Source organism: Odocoileus virginianus, chromosome 8, assembly GCF_023699985.2.
Source record: "Odocoileus virginianus isolate 20LAN1187 ecotype Illinois chromosome 8, Ovbor_1.2, whole genome shotgun sequence".
NCBI classification, from domain to species: Eukaryota; Metazoa; Chordata; class Mammalia; order Artiodactyla; family Cervidae; genus Odocoileus; species Odocoileus virginianus.
The window spans coordinates 34,992,261-35,011,148 of record NC_069681.1 but is presented as its reverse complement, the minus strand read 5'-3'; the positions used below and the strand labels follow the sequence as shown (position 1 = coordinate 35,011,148).

Here is an 18,888-nt window from a genome sequence, read left to right as displayed (position 1 = left end):
TTTGATCTCCTGCAGGAAGCGTGTGGGAAATACACAGCGATCTGCTTGGTGGGGGCGGTGGAGGGGGGGATGACATCTACTAAAAACAATATTTTCATCTTATGTTGCATTAGCACAAAAGCCAGAGGATGGAAAACAGCACTCTTAACATCACTTAATACTCCTGTCCTTCCATGGGCTTCTCTGACGGTAAAGAATCTGCCTGCAGTGCAGGAGACCTGAGTTCTATCCCTGGATCAGGAAGATCCCCTGGAGAAGGGAATGGCAATCCACTCCAGTATTCTTGCCTGGAGAATTCCATGGAGTCTGGTGGGCTACAGTCCATGGGATTGCCAAGAGTCAGACCTGGCTGAGCAACTAACACTTTCACCACCCCCCCACCCCCAAACGGTGACCCAGGAATTCTGTGTCCGGGTGGTTGCCCACGCTTTTCAAGATTGAAGATGTGATTGTTGAAAACTCGGCTGACTCGAATTCAGTTGAATGGGCGGTGGCCAAGTAGACAAAACTAGTTCTGTCCTGTTCTTGGATTTAATATTCATTATTGAATATGGCATTTTATCCTTCAGACATAAGACATAAAACTATCAAAGATTTTCCCTTCCTGTACTCTGCTCAAGAGTTCAGTAAAGCAAGACACATGACCCTGGATAGAATCCAAGTGATGCTTGAAGTAGAGATTTTAGCTTTCTTACACTAAATAAAGGATAATTAGATTGTGCTCATTCTAAGGCTTACTGACTACTCCCCTACTTACTACTCACAGGCATTTTTTTTTCCTCTGGGTAAGGCAGAAGTTACTTGAAATACACGCATTATGTTTCAGGAAGGATATTATGTACATAGACCAGGGTCAACATATATAAACACATATATAAACACTTTGTGTATATAAATGCTGTCATACTATTTTAAAATTTCCATTGTATACAAAGAAATCCCATGTAATCAGGCCCAGCCTGTCCACACAGATGCCCAGTTAACAAGACTCCACAGGTTTGTAGGAAGGGTCACTCCTAGTAGTCAAGGAATTACTTTAGCCCAAAATGACAAGGTGTTTGTAGAAACCATGCTTATCTTTTTTGTGTGTGCATGAAAGTGAAAGTTGCTTAGTCATATCTGACTCTTTGTGACCCCATGGACTATATATACAGTCCATGGAATTCTCCAGACCAGAATACTGGAGTGGGTAGCCTTTTCCTTCTCCAGGGGATCTTCCCAACCCAGGGATCGAACCCAGGTCTCCTGCATTGCAAGCAGATTCTTTACCAGCTGAGCCACAAAGGAAGCCCAAGAATACTGGAGTGGGTAGCCTATTTCTTCTTCAGCGGGTCTTCCCAACTCAGGAATCGAACTGGGATCTCCTGCTTTGCAGGCGGATTCTTTACCAACTGAGCTATCAGAGAAGCCCTTTTTGTGCATGGGCATTGTTGAATATCTACCAGATTTAATAGATGGGTGTTTTCTTATTAATTTGAAAAAAAAGTAATCTTTATTAGACTTTACGATGTTCCAGTTCTGTGTATTATCTCATTTAATTTTTGTAACAACCCCCATGAGCTCAGTGCTGTTTTCCCCATTTAAACTGAGGACACTTTGGTGCAGACAGTTACCTAACTTTTCCCTTTCATTTGTTTGGTCTTCCCTCTTCTTACAGTAACAGTAGAGTGAGCAATGTTTTGAATCAGGCAGTTCTCGTTTCTATTAGTTGATTGATCAGCCTGCAAGTTACAGAGTCCCTCACTTCTCTTTCCTTTGAAACAGGGGACTAATAGAAGCTGTTTCCTATAGCTGTGAAAATGAAACAATAGCATCAATATTCAGAATACTCTAGGAGTTCAATAAACACATCCACCTTTCTTTGTTCTTACTCACCTGCGTCCCTCCCTTTCTAAGCAATGGGAAATTTTGAAATAAAACTTCCTTATTGGAACAGCCACTTCAGGAAATGTCTCCAACCCTGGGCTTTTGGTGAGAGAAGAGAAATTTACTCACCCATTTCTGATGCCATTTAGTCTTGTACCCACTTTCCCTTATGCCCCATCCTTTTTAAAGTCTGTTGTTAGAGTAAACCACGCACATGGTAAGTGGAGGGTCACTGAAGTCCAGAAAGCCATGTACTTGCTCCAATGGACCCTTCACCCCCAGACATAAACAACGGCTCAAAAATCCTCTGAATCTTGAATTCTCCACAGCAGATGAAATGGGTGGGTTCAGAAGTACTCCTGCTATTTTCATTCTCTCTGATATGCAGTTTTGTGACACTTTCAATATTCTTATACTTAAAAAGCCCTATTTCTGTATTTTTGAGCATCCCATGCATTGTATTGGGCTTCCTGGTGACACAGTTGGTAAAAAATCCACCTGCAATGCCAGAGACCCATGTTAGATCCCTGGCTTGGGAAGATCCCCTGGAGAAGAAAAGGGCAACCCACTCCAGTATTCTTGCCTGGGTAATCTCATGGACAGAGGAGCTGGCAGGCTACAGTCCCGGGGGTTGCGAAAGTCTGACACAACTTAGCAACTAAACCATACATCATATCATAGAAGGAGAATCTCTTGTGAATGGTGTGTTCATTTAAATGATTGATAATTATTTGCACAATCAGTATGGTAAAAAAGGTCAGTTCGTCTCCTTTCTGCAGAAAGCGATGTTAATGCTGATGGAAAATTATCTCTACTGAGCTGTATTTTCATCTCATCTTTTCCTATATACACAATCCAATTTTTTAAAATGTTCCTCTTTTTATTTGAATTCACTGTCATCTTTCAGGCGTATTTTTCATTGGTTCCTTTGTTACTGGTCTTAGATACCCCCTGTATAAACTTCGGACTTTTAATTTTCCCTAATCGACTCTGAGTAGACCAGGACAAGCTGGTGAAGCGAAGATTCAAACACTAGGTGGGCCTGTTTATAAGAGGACCTCTCGGGTAGCGTGGATGCACGCTGGGGTGCATTTCAGCAGGTTGTATGTGCATCCAGTCTGAGGACCGTACAAGCACAAGTTTGCCCAAGCACATCCTCATGAGAGTTCAGGAAAATCACAAGATCTGGAGTTGTTATTTTTATTTTTTGCTGAAAGTAGACTGATAAGGAATTCAGTATATACATCAGCTGATATGGGGGCTTCCCAGGTGGCGTTAGTGCTAAAGAACCCACCTGCCAAGGCAGGAGACGTTAGAGATATGGGTTCTGACGTGCCTTACGGAGAAGTAAGGGCTTCCCAGGTGGCTCAGTGATAAAGAATCTGCTTGCCATTGTAGAAGATGCGGGTACGATCCCTGGGTTGGGAAGATCCCCTGGAGGAGGAAATGACATCCCACTCGAGTATTCTTGCCTGGAGAATTCCTTGGGCAATGGAGCCTGGCAAGCTACAGTCCATGAGATCGTAAAGAGTCAGACAGGACAGTGGCTGAGCACACACGCACACATGTTTGTGGAGAAACAAACATGGGTGCAGATGTGCTTCATCCCAGCATGAGTTAACAGTGCTGTTGGCTGTGGGTTCGATGTTAATGAATCAACACAGTGCGTAAAAGAGGATGTATTTCTACAGAAGCATACAGAAAACTCAGCTATTTGATGAAAGTGTTTCAAGATTGTTGGAGGAACCTAAGCTCTTATTTCCCCTGGGAATAAGAAAGTGAAAGTGAAAGTCGCTCAGTTGTGTCTGACTCTTTGCCACCCCATGGATTATACAGTCCATGGAACTCTCCAGGCCAGAATACTGGTGTGGATAGCCTTTTCCTTCTCCAGGGGATCTTTCCCAACCCAGAGATTGAATGCAGGTCTCTCACATTGCAGGTGGATTCTTTACCAGCTGAGCCACCCAGGAATGATGGTTTAGTATTCACTAATTTGATATTTTGTAGGGACTTGATAGAACACTGTTACCATGAATGATGAGATAAACTTGGCTTTTTTGAGCCAAGATAGAAGGGATTTCAGAAAAGACAGTGCCGACATCATCAAGGCCACCAGTGAGTGGTGGCAGTGTGGTGGGGAGGTCCCCCCACTTCCATGCTGTCCTTTGTGATAGAAAGTGACAACTTAGGGAGGAGGAAATTTGTTAAGAAAGGGCAGTTAGGAAATAATATTGATTTTGCCATAGTAGTCGGAAGCTAGGGAGTGATTGATTGTTCCAGTGGCCCAGCTGGTGCCAGGCGAGTTGGCACTGTTGGATGCAAAGCAAATATTCTCAGGGGCTGTGAATTATAGCAACATATAGGGCATATCCTGCATGATTACTGGGTTGCATTGCCCAAAGTGTGACAAGCTGCTTCACAAGACAAAGTGAAAAGTGGGTTTCATAGCAACAGTTTACTTGCTTTTCCTCTAAACAGCTGGGCTCTGCTCATTTTATTAATCTTGTTACACAGACTATACGATAAGGCACACTCCCATCTGTACTGAATTGCTATAAGCTGAGCTGGAGGTAGTGTTGTTAGAGGAACAATGATTACTTTAAATTTCTATCCTTTAATTTTCCAGGTTAGAGCAGTTAGGGGACTGTGTTGGGATTACATGAGGTTATACCCTCTTTCTTGGTGATGAAAATTTTGTAACAATTTGCAGTCTTTTGGGTCATTTCTGACAATGAGACTACACAAAATTTAAGAGCCATATATTTTCTTACCAAGTTAGATTAGGTACCTTTTGTTGTTGTTTAGTTGCATCCAACTCTTTTGCGACCCCATGGACTGTAGCCTGCCAGGCTACTCCGTCCATGGGATTTCCCAGTGAGAGTTTCCCATGGGAGTGGGTTGCCATTTCCTTCTCCAGGGGCTCTTCCTGACTCAGGGATCAAACGCACATCTCTTATGTCTCCTGCATTGGCAGGTAGATTCTTTACCACTGAGCCACCTGGGAAGCCCATTACCCCTATTTACAATCACCTTTTCTCTACATGATAAAGCATGTAGGGTTTGCACTAATTGTTATATGCGCGTTTCCAAAGTTGATTTTGTCAGGTCCTGAAATTCTGGGGCTTATTTAGAAGTCAGAATGTTTTGATCCTCTTGTTTAGAATTTACTGCCTAAAGTAGAAGCAACCCCTAGTTGGGTGGGGAGGAAAGAAAACCAGGAACGTGCATGGCCAAAGATGAATGACTCTGAAGTGTTCTTTCTGACGGGTAGAGATGAGAAAAAGTGGGAACTGTCATCTTACATTGGCAGAGCTGTTAAATCTGTCCCCCCGTCCACAGCTTCTCACATCTCGCCCTTATGATACCCGCCAGCTGGGATCGCCTTATGTTCGCGGCTGCTTTTTCCGGTTTACTCGCTGGGGAACAGTCCACTGGGAATGTAACAAACTGTGAAGTAGTAATCATATGTGGCTGGTTTTTCTTTCTCCCTTTCTTTGTAGCTGAGATTGGGGATTTTGATGAGGCGTCGGACAGAGAGCATTTAGCAAAAAATAAGTACATACCTCAGCAAGATGCGCTAGAAGACAAAATCGTGGAATTTCACCATAACCACATGTAAGTCTCCTTTGTTGCTTCCTTTGAGCTGTTTCTCTCTGTCCTCTAACATTCACTAAGTACCTGTACACACACACAGAGTAAGTATTGGGAAGAAATATGCAAAGAGTGAGGGAGGAGGGCCCAGAGGCTTGGTCAGTGTTGTTACTTATTCCGGACTCTCAGAGATGCAGGTTGCCCACTCAAGACCAAACCCCTGGACTCCTTCCTTGCTTTTTTGTGAGACGAGAGTAACACTGGCATTTTAGGACCCTGTGCTTTTGAGTAAGAGAAAGAGTGTAAGACCCAAGTACCAGGAAATCAGGAAGGGGACATCATGAACTAGGGACAATATAAGAATAGTGTGGCAATGGGGAACCTTTATTCCACCTCCAGTTTGGTTTCTTTCCTTTGATCAATAAAATGTCTTCAACTATTCTCTGTGCCTTCCATTTTTGTTACTGCGTTTCAAGGAAAGCACTCGAGTCCTGGTTGATAGTTGCCTTTGATAGAGTATTGCCTTGAACTTTGCAAATTTAGGGCTATTGTTCAGTGACTAGAAACTTGTTTCAGCATGATGGTGTTTTGCTTTCATATGACCTTAAAGGAAACTCTTTGAGATTCTAAAAAGCGGGCCGAGTATGAGATAGACTTTGGGGGTTTTGTGTTACACAAGCAATACAGCTTTTGTTCCACTGGCTTGACTTTGAGTTATAATGAACTGGAGGCTGGGTGTCGTCTGATCAGGTAGCCCCATTGTTAGTGATGAAACGCCTTTTTATTTGCCAGGAGAAGGTGCTTAATCTTGAGTTCATAGACACAGGGAGTTCAAATCTCCTGGCCTTTCTCTTGATTTTTTTGTATTGTCAGTGGACAAACACCAGCAGAATCGGATTTCCAGCTCCTAGAGATTGCCCGCAGACTGGAGATGTACGGCATCCGATTGCACCCGGCCAAGGACCGGGAAGGCACGAAGATCAACCTGGCCGTGGCCAACACGGGGATTCTAGTGTTTCAGGTAAGAGCGTTTAGAACCAGCTCGGTTCCCTTGGTGATGGAGAGATAAGAGTTGACCCTTCAACTCTGATTCCATGTTGGGTGGTCCAGGCTGAGATCTCCAATGATTATTTTTAGGTGACGAAGGGAACAGACAAACCTCGCTCCTGGGTTTTCTGTTTCTTTCCATCCTCAGACTTACAGATTGGATTTCTGTTGCCCTTGCTCAGCTTGGGGAGCCCGTGCTTGCAGATTTTGTGTTGAGTGACTTTTTGGGCTTCCCAAATGGTAAAGAACCCCCCTGCCGGTGCAGGCGATGTAAGAGACATGGGTTTGATCCCTGGGTTGGGAAGATCCCCTGGAGGAGGACATGGCAACACAGTCAGTATCCTTTCCTGGAGAATCTCATGGAAAGAGGAGCCTAGCAGGCTCCGGTGCAGAGTTGCAAAGAAGTGGACACAAACCGAGGTAACTTAGCATGTTGACTGTGTAGGATCACAGATTCTCTGTATTTCTCTGTGAACCTAACTTAGAACATAGTTGAATAGAATCGAGATTTCAGATCCACAAAATTAGCACCTTTTTCACACTTGCCCATATTATTCATCTGATTTTTTTAATCTAATTTGGGTTTTTTTTTTAATTGACTTGGATTTTACCCAAGTCAGCTTGTTTGTGGTTTCACATTTGCCTAACTTAGAAGATACAGCAGTTTTATGAATTCCTAGAAGTTGTGTCCATGTCCTTCTGTAATTTTGCAGCAAGACACATACTGTTCTTGGACCCTTGTGTTTTATGAATGGACATAATACTCTGCGCCCTGAAGTGTATGCAGCCTTGATCACAGTGCTTCTGTACTGTTATTGATGACTGCATCTGTTTTTCTTAATAATATCATTGAAGTAGTATTGACATGCAATTAAACGCAACCATTTAAAACATGCCATTCTTCAATATGGGTAAGTTCTTTACCTTGTATGTCCTATGAAATCAAGACAGGGAACATATGTACTACCTCAAAGCTTTTCCCCAAGACTTTTTTTAATTGAAGAATTTTTAATTTTCTTTTTTTAGGATCAATTTGCAGTATTATGTTGCTTCCAGGTGCACAACACAGTGATTGAATATTTTATAAATTTGACTCCATTTAAAGTTGTTAGAAAATATTGACTAGATTCCCTGTCCTGGACAACGCATCCCTCTCTTAAGGCTTCTCTCTTAAACAAGAGTGGATAATCCGTGCTTCAGTTTCAAAGGGATATGTAGAAAGCACCTGCCTTGTCTCATAAAGTAGGGTCAGATTTCACCCTGTTTCGAATGTGTAAACTCATGCATGACCTAAAACTTTTTTGATCTCTGCTGGATTGTGTTCCATCTCCCCCTTTGTATTTTACCAAAATAACCAGGGATTCTGTCTCTCCTGTGTCAGATGTTTATCTGCATCTGTGTGTTAGTTGCTCAGTTGTGTCCGGCTCTTTGCAACTCCATGGACTGTAGCCTGCCAGGCTCCTCTGTCTCTGAGCTTCTCCGGGCAAGAATACTAGAGTGGGTAGCCATTCCCTTCTCCAGGGGATCTTGTGACCCCAGGGATTGAGCCTGGGTTTCCCACACTGCAGGTGGGTTCTTTACCTCTGAGCTACCAGGAATGCCCTCAGACGTTTACAGTGGACACTAATCACCACAGATTCATGTCCCAAGAGAAGCTGAAGTCAGTTTCCTCTGAGACACCAGGAAGCAGTATTTTAAGAGCAGTGTGGCGTTTGAGGAGGTGACTGTCCCCAACAGTTCTTGACCCACAGACATAATCTAGGAGTCCCTGATGAGGAAAAAAAAAAAAAATGACAATAAAACAATGTAGTTGTCAGTCCTAGCATCCCATTTCAAAATTAAAACCCTTTAACATTTCTAAAGATGGGGGTGAGCAGGAAAAGACATGCCTCACAATTGAATTAATTTGCTTTGATTGTGTTTGAGACACTTGAAATGTGGAGAACTGCTCAGTAATGTAATCATGTACAAGGACTGTGTCTTGGAATTAATCTTCCTGCCAGTGCCTAATTGCTTCATTCCAGCCAATTTAAACAAATGGGCCTGGTGTTCCAGTAGGCTGGAGGAATTCTAATTTCAGCTGAGAGGACGGGACAGATGGGAGCTGGAATATGGGGGCTCCCCTCTGTGGGTCTCCCACATCCCACCTGGTGATCAAAGAGGAGGATACATGCGTCCCTCCCAGAGACTGTTCTCTGGTATCAGAGACACCCGAGGCGGGGGTCTCCCTCTGTCCCATGCTGTGGGAAGCCCACCGGGTCCAGGGGCCAGAGCAGTGTGGACAAAGTGTGATCGCTAACTGCTGTGTTGCTTCTGTGGCTCCTGGTTTAGGCACGCGCCTGGGAATCTCATTCTGCTGCAGGGACCATCTGATTTAGAACAAATTAAAATCCTGCCATGCTGCGACTTCCACATGGGTAGAATGAAGATAAACCCAGCTCCCTAGGCTTTCATGTAAGGTTTCACAAGAAAAGGCCTGTAAAGGACTTAGGACCGTGCCTGGCACTCGCTCAGTGATGGTCGCTAATAATTATGGTGGTTGTTGTGGTTATTATTCTTATTTATCTTTCTCTTTATCAGCTGCTTGGCCAGCCTCTCCCCTCTCTGGAGGCAGACTTAAGTATGAAAGTCAGATCATGGAGTTAGTGCGAAACAATGAATCTAGGAAGGGAGTGGGTATCACTTACAGCCACAGAGCCCTGGAATTCTGCAGCAGGAGGCATTCTTATGAACAGTCACATCAGCCGTCCCTTCTGATCCCCGGGAGCAAAGCAGACCAGCTCCCGTGTTGCTGATGGTGCAGTTCCCGGCTCACCAGCTGATGCGTCTCTTCTCAGGGTTTTACGAAGATCAACGCCTTCAACTGGGCAAAGGTGCGGAAGCTGAGCTTCAAGAGGAAGCGCTTTCTCATCAAGCTCCGCCCGGATGTGAACGTAAGTGCCTCTCAGGAACCTCCGTGGGGACAGGACTTGATGTTCCTCAAGTGAACCTGAGTCACCTCGGGTGGCGTGGGTCTCACTAGGGCGCAGGTGGACCCCGCGGCCAGCAGCCCTGCAGGTATCTGCTGGTCTGCACCGTGTGTCCGAAGGCCGAGCCACTGCACAGCTGTCATCAGCGGACGAGGGCACAGATGTGTCCCTGGGAGGGGTCACTTCCCTGTGCGCAGATGTGTTTACATCCAACAACCCCCGCCCCAACCCCGCTCTGTAGTTGCTGTGTCTCCAGCCTCAGCCACCCCCAGATCCTGCTCAGCATTCTGCCGTGTTCCAGGCCTGTCCCTGCCCATCCTGGGGCCCCTCACCCCTTGACAGTGCATTCTCAGGAGCTGACCCAGCCCCTCCTGCACAGGCTGCCCGCCGACCCTCTATAGATGTCACTCACGTGGCTCTGGGTCAAAGAAGGAAGAAAGCATCTTCTCCTTCCACCATAAATAGGGATGGAGGAGGTGATGACAGAGCACTGATGTCCCCAACTAGGACTGGAGTACTTTATTCCCGTGGGAGGAAAAAGATTATAAATGGCAGTCTAGGCTTATAGTCCCTTGGACAGCAAAGGTCCGTCTAGTCAAGGCTATGGTTTTTCCAGTAGTCATGTATGGATGTGAGAGTTGGACTATAAAGAAAGCTGAGCACTGAAGAATTGATGCTTTTGAACTGTGGTGTTGGAGAAGACTCTTGTGAGTCTCTTGGACTGCAAGGAGATCCAACCAGTCCCTCCTAAAGGAGATCAGTCCTGGGTGTTCATTGGAAGGACTGATGTTGAAACTGAAACTCCAATATTTTGGCCACCTGATGCGAAGAGCTGACTCATTGGAAAAAGACCCTGATGCTGGGAAAGATTGAAGGCAGGAGGAGGAGGGGTCGACAGAGGATGAGGTATTTGGATGACATCATTGACTCAATGGACATGAGTTTGAGCAGACCCCGGGAGATGGTGAATGACAGGGAAGCCTGGCATGCTGCAGTCCATGGGGGTCGCAAAGAATTGGACGTGACTGAACAACTGAACAAGAAGGCTTATAGTACTTTGGATACAGTATGGATGAACTGGGTTTTTATGACCTGCCCTGGGAAGCAGGCACCCTTGGAAGTTGTTTTGTATGAGAAAATGTGTTTTGAGTCCAAAAGACTGTGTCCTGCAGCCTGACTTGTCTGTAAGTTGAAATAGAGCTGTGAGATTCCCCCAAAATAGCTGGGACTGCTGGGAATGTTAGGGACTGTGGTAACCTTTGTTTACAAAAGCTGGCCACTTAAATTGGGAGCATTCAGTTTAGGAGCAGAAAATTACCATATCCCCTTTCTCAAATCAAAGGACATGAGTTTTTCAGCCTTGACTGATACTTTTGTGCTCCAGAAAAAAAAAATAAAAGTTCATTTCCTATACAGTCCCGGGGCCACCTGGAGGCTGGGATCCTATGCTGTTTAATGCAGGAAAGGCTTAAGCTCAATATTCAAAGTTGGCATGAACCGTGAGAGAGAGAATGGAAAGAAAAACTGTTTCGATTCTTTTAAGGAGGCATAAAAGGAATTTCGGTACTTGGGTTTTTTTTTAAAGAAGGAAATGTAAGCCAAGTGAACAGAATCTGTTTATGAATTCAGTCAAAGGGCACGTTATGATTTCTGCTGAGTATCCCATTTTCTGTTTGTTCCTCTGAGGAATTAAGTGGGGAAGAAAATGGTTGAAAGATGACAATATGGCATCATAAGGAACACCTGTATTTTACTCAGTATGTGGGTTTATGGGCACGCCATAATGAAACACACCACTGAAACTTTATGGGACAGATTTGTTTCCTGCCCCCGTTTCTGTTTTTCAACTGATCGTCTGTGGGAATGGCAAAACCCACGATGCTCCCTTCTCTCTTTAGAGCTCGTACCAGGATACCTTGGAATTCCTAATGGCCAGTCGGGATTTTTGCAAGTCCTTCTGGAAAATCTGTGTTGAACATCATGCTTTTTTTAGACTTTTCGAAGAGCCCAAGCCAAAACCCAAGCCCGTCCTCTTTAGCCGAGGGTCATCGTTTCGGTTCAGGTGAGGACTATGCTTTCCATCTCCACGTTTATCATGGATTCATTTCCCCAAGACTTTCAAGTTACCTTCCAAGACAACTCGGCAGATAGGGTGTTTACTTGGTCATCCTAGAAGGCTCCTGGTAGATCCTTGTTGTGTTCTATTTGAATCTTAGATAGCCACGAGGCTGTCTACCCAGCCATGGTCAACTTCCAGTGGTGCACTCTCATGCACAAAGAATTCCCTTTCTAGGTAGAGGCGAACATGCCTTGTTAACATTTGCTCTAGAGGAAATTCCCTGGCGGTCCAGTGGTTGAGACTTCGCCTTCTAATGCAGTGGGTGTGGATTCCTGATCTGGGGCCTAAGATCCCAAATGCCTCACTAGCCAAAATACTAAAACATAAAACACAAGTAATATTGTAACAAATTCAATAAAGACTTTAAAAATGGTCCACATGAAAAAAAAAAAAAGCAACTTAAAAACAATTTTGCTGTATCTTCACCAAAGGCTGTGTAGACTTGCCCATCATTGGTTCAGTTTCTCTCTCAGTCTTTCAGCAGATCTTTGAGTGTCTACTGCATGTCAGATTGCATCCTAGGCATTGACGTGTACAGTGACTAGAACTATCTCACTTTCATGAAGTATACCGGCTCTTGGGATGGTTGCCTCATAGCCAAACACAGAATTGTTGGGTGGTCGGCCTTCCTTTCTGTTATATTGATAAGGGATGTATCGAGAGGGAGAAGGGACACCAGGGCACAGGTTCTCCTGGGACTGCTTACGGGAGGAGGGGAGGCAGAGGTGGCGGAGGGCTGGGCCGAGTGTGACCTGAGAACGCCTTGCTGTCTTCTCCCTTCCTGCCCGCGGTCTTCGTCGTAGTGGTCGGACTCAGAAGCAGGTTCTCGACTATGTTAAAGAAGGCGGACATAAGAAAGTGCAGTTTGAAAGGTAAGAGAAACGTCAGTGCTGCTTCTGATTTGAGAGGAGTCATTCTGGGTGGGCCACGGGTGGGTGGGCCACGGGTGGGCCCTGCCTGATCAGTGTTAAGAAGAGCTGCAGACCCTCACTCCAGGGTGAGAGGCAGGGGGCAGGGATGGAGGAAGAACCGGAGCTTACGGAGGGGATACAGCGCTGTGAAGACCTACTCACCCTTGAGTCCTTAGATATTCGGGGATTTGAGCTGACAGGATTTCTATGAAATCTTTTTTAATTGGAAAAGTTGCAACCCCTTTTCTTTAGTTTTATTTATTTAATTCATTTTTATTTGAAGTATTGTTGTTTACAGTGTTGTGTTAGTTTCTGATGTACAGCAAAATGACCCAGTTATACATATATCCCCTCTTTTTATATCCTACTCCCATAGAATCTACATTGCAGGTCATTATAGAGTACTGTACTGAGTAGAGTTCTATAAACTTTTTAACTCAAAGTTTGATTGAAGAGAAACGGGATTTATTATTATTGTTGTTGTTAGCTCTTAATAATTGTTAGCTCACAATGATCATTGTGTGCTGGTAGCTCTTGTTATGTGCCAGGCCTTTCCCAAGTCCCCTAGACATATGAACTCATGGAGTCTTTGTACCCTCTCTGCGAGGTCGGTGCTATTTTCTCCCCTTTTAAAAGACTGAGACACATTAGCTCAAAGATACTGAGTAATTCGCCCAGGTCACCCAGCTCCAGAGCCCATTGCCCTTCAGCATTGTTCTGCATAAAGGGATAAAAGAAAAGGGTTAACGGATGAAATGTTGGTTTACCAAGGACCACTCAGTCACAGAGCTTTCCTGGCGGCTCAGACAGTGACGAATCTGCCTGCAATGCTGGAGAACTGGGTTCAATCCCTGGATCTGAAAGATCCCCTGGAGAAAGGGAATGGCTACCCACTCCGGTGTTCCTACCTGGAGAATTACAAGTGTTTTAATGTTTTTATTTTTTCACTTGAACACATTTTAAAAGTATAATAAAGCACAGAGAATACAGCAAGCACGCATGTTCCTACTACTTAGAATTAGTAACATTTTTAATATTTTGTTCCTCAGGTTTTATTTCCTCTTTTATTCATAACTGTTGTGGTTATGGATGTAGTGAAAAACCCCCTCTAACCAACAGCCTTCATTATGTCCCTCCTCCCCTCCCCAGAGGCAAAATACCTGATTCATGTTACTTCTAATAGAAATATTCATGTACCCAAGAGAATAGGCAGAATTGCCCTGGGGATGTCCTTTTTCATTTGTATAAGCAGTATTACATTGTACATAATTGTGTATCTTGCTCCTTAAACCCTACCCTGAGTTTGAGATCTGGGTTCATCATTTTATGGTATCATGAAAGTATTATTTTTAATTTATCTGATTCCCTGTTGACAAACATTCAGGTTGTTGAGTGTTTTGTTTGGCGGAAACAAACACGCTGCTGTGACCATCCTTGTATATTTGTTGTGATTCAGAACTGGGCTTCTTTCTCCCTCCCCGTATCCAGAGACGTAATGTTCAGAAGGTTATTGGCCTGTTTATCTAGATGTAACAAAGCCCATCATTTTTTCAAATGATTCAAATTAGTCTTTTGGGGATCATATGAGAAGGGTCCCTGCTCTCTCCAACTCACAATATGGGTGCTCCAGAGCTTTGGTGTGTTACTTTGGAGTATTTTAAAGAAAAACTGGATAGACATTGGAATTTAATCTCTCTTGTTTCATGTGTGTGAATGGGCTTCCTAGGTGGCACTAGTGGTAAAGAACCCACCTGCCAGTGCAGGCGACTTAAGAGACTTGGGTTCGATCCCTGCATTGGGAAGATCCCCTGGAGAAGGAAATGGCAACCCACTCCGGTATCCTTACCTGGAGAATCCCATGGACAGAGGAGCCTGGCGGGCTACAGTCCGTGGAGTCGCAGAGTCAGACATAACTGAGTGGCTTAGCACACATGTGTGAATGCCTTAAAAGTTTCTAATGCTTGCTCCCTGGGAAGGTGGGGCCTGACACACGCTAAGGGAAAGAACAGATTAAAGGGGAGGTGTTGGTAGCACTGAAATCCAGCTTCTTCTACTGTGGAGTCTATAAATTCATTCCTGGGGCAGGGCCTTTTCTCTGAACCGAGGGCTGTGAAGGAGTCAGCCAATTAGTGCCAGTGGCCTCTATTACAGAACTGATCTAGAAAATCATTACCCAGGGCACACAAATTGATTTCGTATTGTCACACTTTCGCTTGCAATTCAGAGCTTTGGCAAGTCCAGCCACCTTCTCCCTTCCGGTGACATTTCCCGTAACTAGAGAGTGAACATTCAGTAGCTGGTGCTCCCAACCAGCTGGACCGATCCAGCGGAAGCTAGGGATGCTGAGAATTAACTCAAGATTGAAGCAACCCCTGGGTCCTACAAGTGTTGCATAAGGGGTGACTGGGTCTATTTCCAGGGATTTATCTAGACTACTTTAGGTGTCCCTATTGAGTGAGTACCTAGTGCTGTTTGGTTTTTGTTTTTTTTAATCAACAACAACAAAAACACAAGTCATCTAACTTGGTCTGTCTGGTGTGATTTCTCCCAGGAAACACAGCAAGATCCATTCCATCAGAAGCCTTGCTACACAGCCGGCAGAGCCAAATTCAGAAGTGCCGAAACAAGTTAGTGATGGTGTCAGCCGCTCTCATGGATCTGTTTGCCCCCAGACGTCCTCTGCTGAGGGCCGGGTCTGCTTTTGAGTTTTCCGTCCTTCACCCTTCAGGGGTGTTTTCTGGGAAGTCGAGCTCTGTGCTCTGACCCTGGCGAGACTCAGGCTCTGCGCTCCTCACCTCGGAAGCCTGGGCTCCGAGACCCTAGCCTGTATCCCTGCCCCTCTCCCTCCCACGCCCTTGCCCCCAAGGATGTTCCTCTGTTGGCCTGAGCTCAGCGTAAGGCTTGGGGGCCCCCCCAGAGCCAAGCCCACCCTCCTCCTCCAGCTGTGGCCGGGCGTCAGGAACCTAGTTCTCGAGGGATGGGTGTAGCTTCCCCTTCGGTGCCAAGGTCAGAACCTCGCGCTGGCAGAGGACCGGGCCACCAGTTCCCAGGGCTCGCGTTACAGGGCAGCGCCCGCAGTTGGCAGCAGAACCCATTATCACTCTTGCTCTGAGGGTGGCCAGAGCGCGTTTGCCCCGGAGCTGGTCTCTGGGTGTGCTCTCAGGGTTTTCTCTACAGGAGAATAAGAGCTTTGTTGGGGAAGAACACGAAGGCGATTTCATTGTGTAACTCCAAAGAGAGCCGTGCCCAGCCCACTCCTACCCTTGGGCATTGAAACAAAGGCAGTTTCTGTCATTTGTCTGAAATCCGTGTCAACTGGCTTTTGGGGGCCCTGGGGGGGGGGTGCCTTTTCCTCCACCCCCTGCCCCCACACCAACTCGGGAAGCCCCCTGTGGGTGAGATGGGCGCTCTGGTTCCAAAGAAAACGCAAGAGACCCAAGAGGAGACCCCGGATCCTGGAATGGCCAAGGCCCTGCCTCACTTGGGCTGCCGGGGACCCTGAAAGAACGTTCTGGAACCTGGCAAGACACCCCTGGGAGGGCCCGCTTAGTGCCAGGGCGCTTCGTTCCAAGAGCGGAGGGCAGGCTTTTCTCGAGCACTCCTTGGCCACATGATGCGCAAGGCTCTGCTATTCAATTAGACGCCGCGTCTTGCGTGCTCTCTCTCTGCGCTGGTGTCTAACGGCTCCCTTTTCTATCTCCCCCCATCCCTTTCTCTTACCCCGCCTTCCCCGCCCCGCTTCTTCCCCCAGGCTCAGCAGAGTGTCAGCCTGACCCTCGGAGAAGGCTCGGAACCCCCGGGCGGCCAGAGCTGCCCGCAGGGCGGGGACGTGACCGCGGCGTCGGCCGAGGACGCAGAGCGGCAGCGCGGCCCCGGCCCGTCCAGGAGCCCGGCCGGGAGCGCGAGAGGAGACGGGGCCAGCGGGGCGGCGGCGGAGGAGGACGAGGAGCTGATTAAGGACAGGCCCCAGCAGAGTAGGCCGCGGCCCCCGCAGCCAAGCACAGGTCCAGCATCCGAGGCTGCCCGAGGCAGCAGCGCGTCCATTCCTTTCATTGACTGCAGTGACGTAGACAGTGAATCCGACCTGCTCAGGGAGCACGCGTCCCGGTCCCAAACAAATGACAACTATGAGGCTGACGTGACCAGTGGCGTTTATCTGCCGTCCAGGGATGATGAGAGGCGAATAGAGGCTAGGCCCCGGGCTGCCCCTCACCCTGCCAAGTCCTCCCGGCCCCCTTCCAGGGAATTCCTTGACGGTGACTCGGCAGACCTCAGCTTCGATCTGAGTGGGAGCCCCAGACTCCCACGACACAGCTCTCTGATAGACGAGATGTTCAGAGGTTCAGGCGGTCACAGCCCCCTGGCTGCTCCCTTGTCTCCCAGCAGCAGTTCAAGTCCAAGCCTGAGCTGGGACAGGACCGGGTCTCAGGGCTATGTTTCTGAGAACACATATGACCGCAGAGAGAGAGGCATGGGAGGAGAGTGTTTCCCAAGCCAGGAACCCTGTTGTGAGAACGGTTCCCCCGGCTCACAAAGGCCATACTTAAGGAATCTGAGATACAACAAGTCAGAGACAGATCCACTTATTCTTAGCCAGGTAGCCTCAACCCCAGAGACAATGGATATGCCTGATGGCCTTGGAAAGGGAGGCCTGGCTGGTTCACGAGGTAGAATGCTGGCTAATGGTACACCTCTCATGGGTCTAACCTCGAGGATGGTGCCATCAGCGGGTACCGCTGGCAAGGCACCTCTGCAAATGACCGAGGGCTCCACCAGCAGTGGTAGCGAGTCCAGTGATTCAGACTCTGAAATGGTGAACCCTCTGAGCCAGCCCCTGGTGTTCGGCAATCCAGCCGTGCTGAGCTCCCCCTCCAGGGTGAGGACAAAGAAGTCCTTGGGTGGCCTGCCTCTGAACCAGGAGAGAGAGGAGGATGAATGAGGAGACAAGAGGGCCAGTCCTCAAAGTTGGCAACCTGGCCTCGCGAGTCGAGGGTTTCCCTGGAGAGGATGAGTCCTAGCGGCTTGTTAATTTGTAATTGACATTTGTCATAGGGAGTTTTGGGCAGACAGGTTTGGATAGCCCATGCCTGACTTCTCAAATCTGTCAGACTAACAAAACTTCACATATCATGACAAGTTTCTCTGGTCATACCAAGAGCTAGTTTCTCTTTCTGATTGAAGGCAAGGAAGAAATACTATTATGAATCTGATCCTGTGTATAGTCTGTTGTATTTACCTGGAAATTTTCTTCGTATGTTCAATCATGTACACAGATCATCCTCCCAGTTGGTTGAGTATTGGGACTAAAGTGTCATTGAGGTCCCAGGAAAGGTGCAGGCTTAACTTGGAAACCCCTTCTTTAAAAGGAGGACTGCTTTGCAATGCCTCATAAAGTGAGGAATTGACAAAATTTCAAGGCCCAGTGTAAGTTGGTTGCTTGTTGAGATGGAAGCGTGGTTGAAATCTTAGTGAAGACTAATGAATATTTAAATCGGAAGCATGTGGAATTCTTTCTCTTCTTTGCAGACTTTCTATGAAATGATATAAATCCTCGTGAACTAAAGTTGGCATGGGATTGCTGGTTTGGTTTGGGTTTGCTTCTATAAGTCAAATGTTGGTGATGCTTGAAGAAGCTGTAACTCTGGCTGTCAGAACCTCTTGGTGAAGCACAGAGATGCTTTGGAGTGTTGACGCAGGAGAAAGTGAGCGCTCGAAGACTGCATGCTGCTGTTGTCAGGAAGTTAGCAAACTCAGTGCCTGCCTTTGAATAGTGCACTCTGCTGAGAACTGTTTCCCAGTCTCATGGCCTTTGGTTGATGTTTATGCATGTTCTGAACATGTACACTGTCAGGAACAGTGTCTTCTCCCCGGATCAGTGACTTCCAGCTGTTCTCTGTGCAGGAAAAAAGAAAGTGGAAGTAGTGAGAGGTTTGGCTTCTTTTTAAATCTTCCCACCTGTACTAGTGCCTTCCTCCCAGTATACCTGCATTTCAGATGGAAGGTGGTTTGAACTTGCATTGCTTCTCAGCCTTAGTGGCACTTTGGAATCACCTGAGACATTTTAAAAATAGTTGTTGCCTGAGCCCTGACCCCAGAAATTGAGAGATAACTGGTCTGGAGTGCCTCTTGGGCTCCCCAGATGGCTTTGCTAGGCCAGGGTCGTCTCTTGGCCAGATGCTGTTGCCTTCTAGAACCTAGTGGGATGTGACGAAAGTGTTAGCTGAAATGTTGGCTTGCTTGCTGAATAACAAAAGCATTACAAATGAAATTTTTTTTGGTATTTTGGCACTTTGCCTGCTCTTTGGTACTTTTTAGTCTTTGGTACTTTTTTTTTCCCCCAGATAAATTGTAGAACAAAAATTTTAGATCCTAATTTTAGATCCTA

The 18,888-nt window shown here is 46.4% G+C and overlaps 1 protein-coding gene across 1 annotated transcript in view; it reads left to right on the top strand.

The window, feature by feature from the left end:
- Positions 1–18,888, top strand: part of FARP1 (FERM, ARH/RhoGEF and pleckstrin domain protein 1) — a 303,782-nt gene that overhangs the window by 233,816 nt on the left and 51,078 nt on the right. The window contains exons 7-13 of the mRNA XM_020902387.2: positions 5,367–5,481; positions 6,331–6,478; positions 9,342–9,437; positions 11,372–11,535; positions 12,396–12,464; positions 15,055–15,130; positions 16,255–16,507. Of these exons, the coding sequence (XP_020758046.2) occupies positions 5,367–5,481; positions 6,331–6,478; positions 9,342–9,437; positions 11,372–11,535; positions 12,396–12,464; positions 15,055–15,130; positions 16,255–16,507 (921 nt within the window). The remainder of the gene's footprint in view (positions 1–5,366; positions 5,482–6,330; positions 6,479–9,341; positions 9,438–11,371; positions 11,536–12,395; positions 12,465–15,054; positions 15,131–16,254; positions 16,508–18,888) is intronic.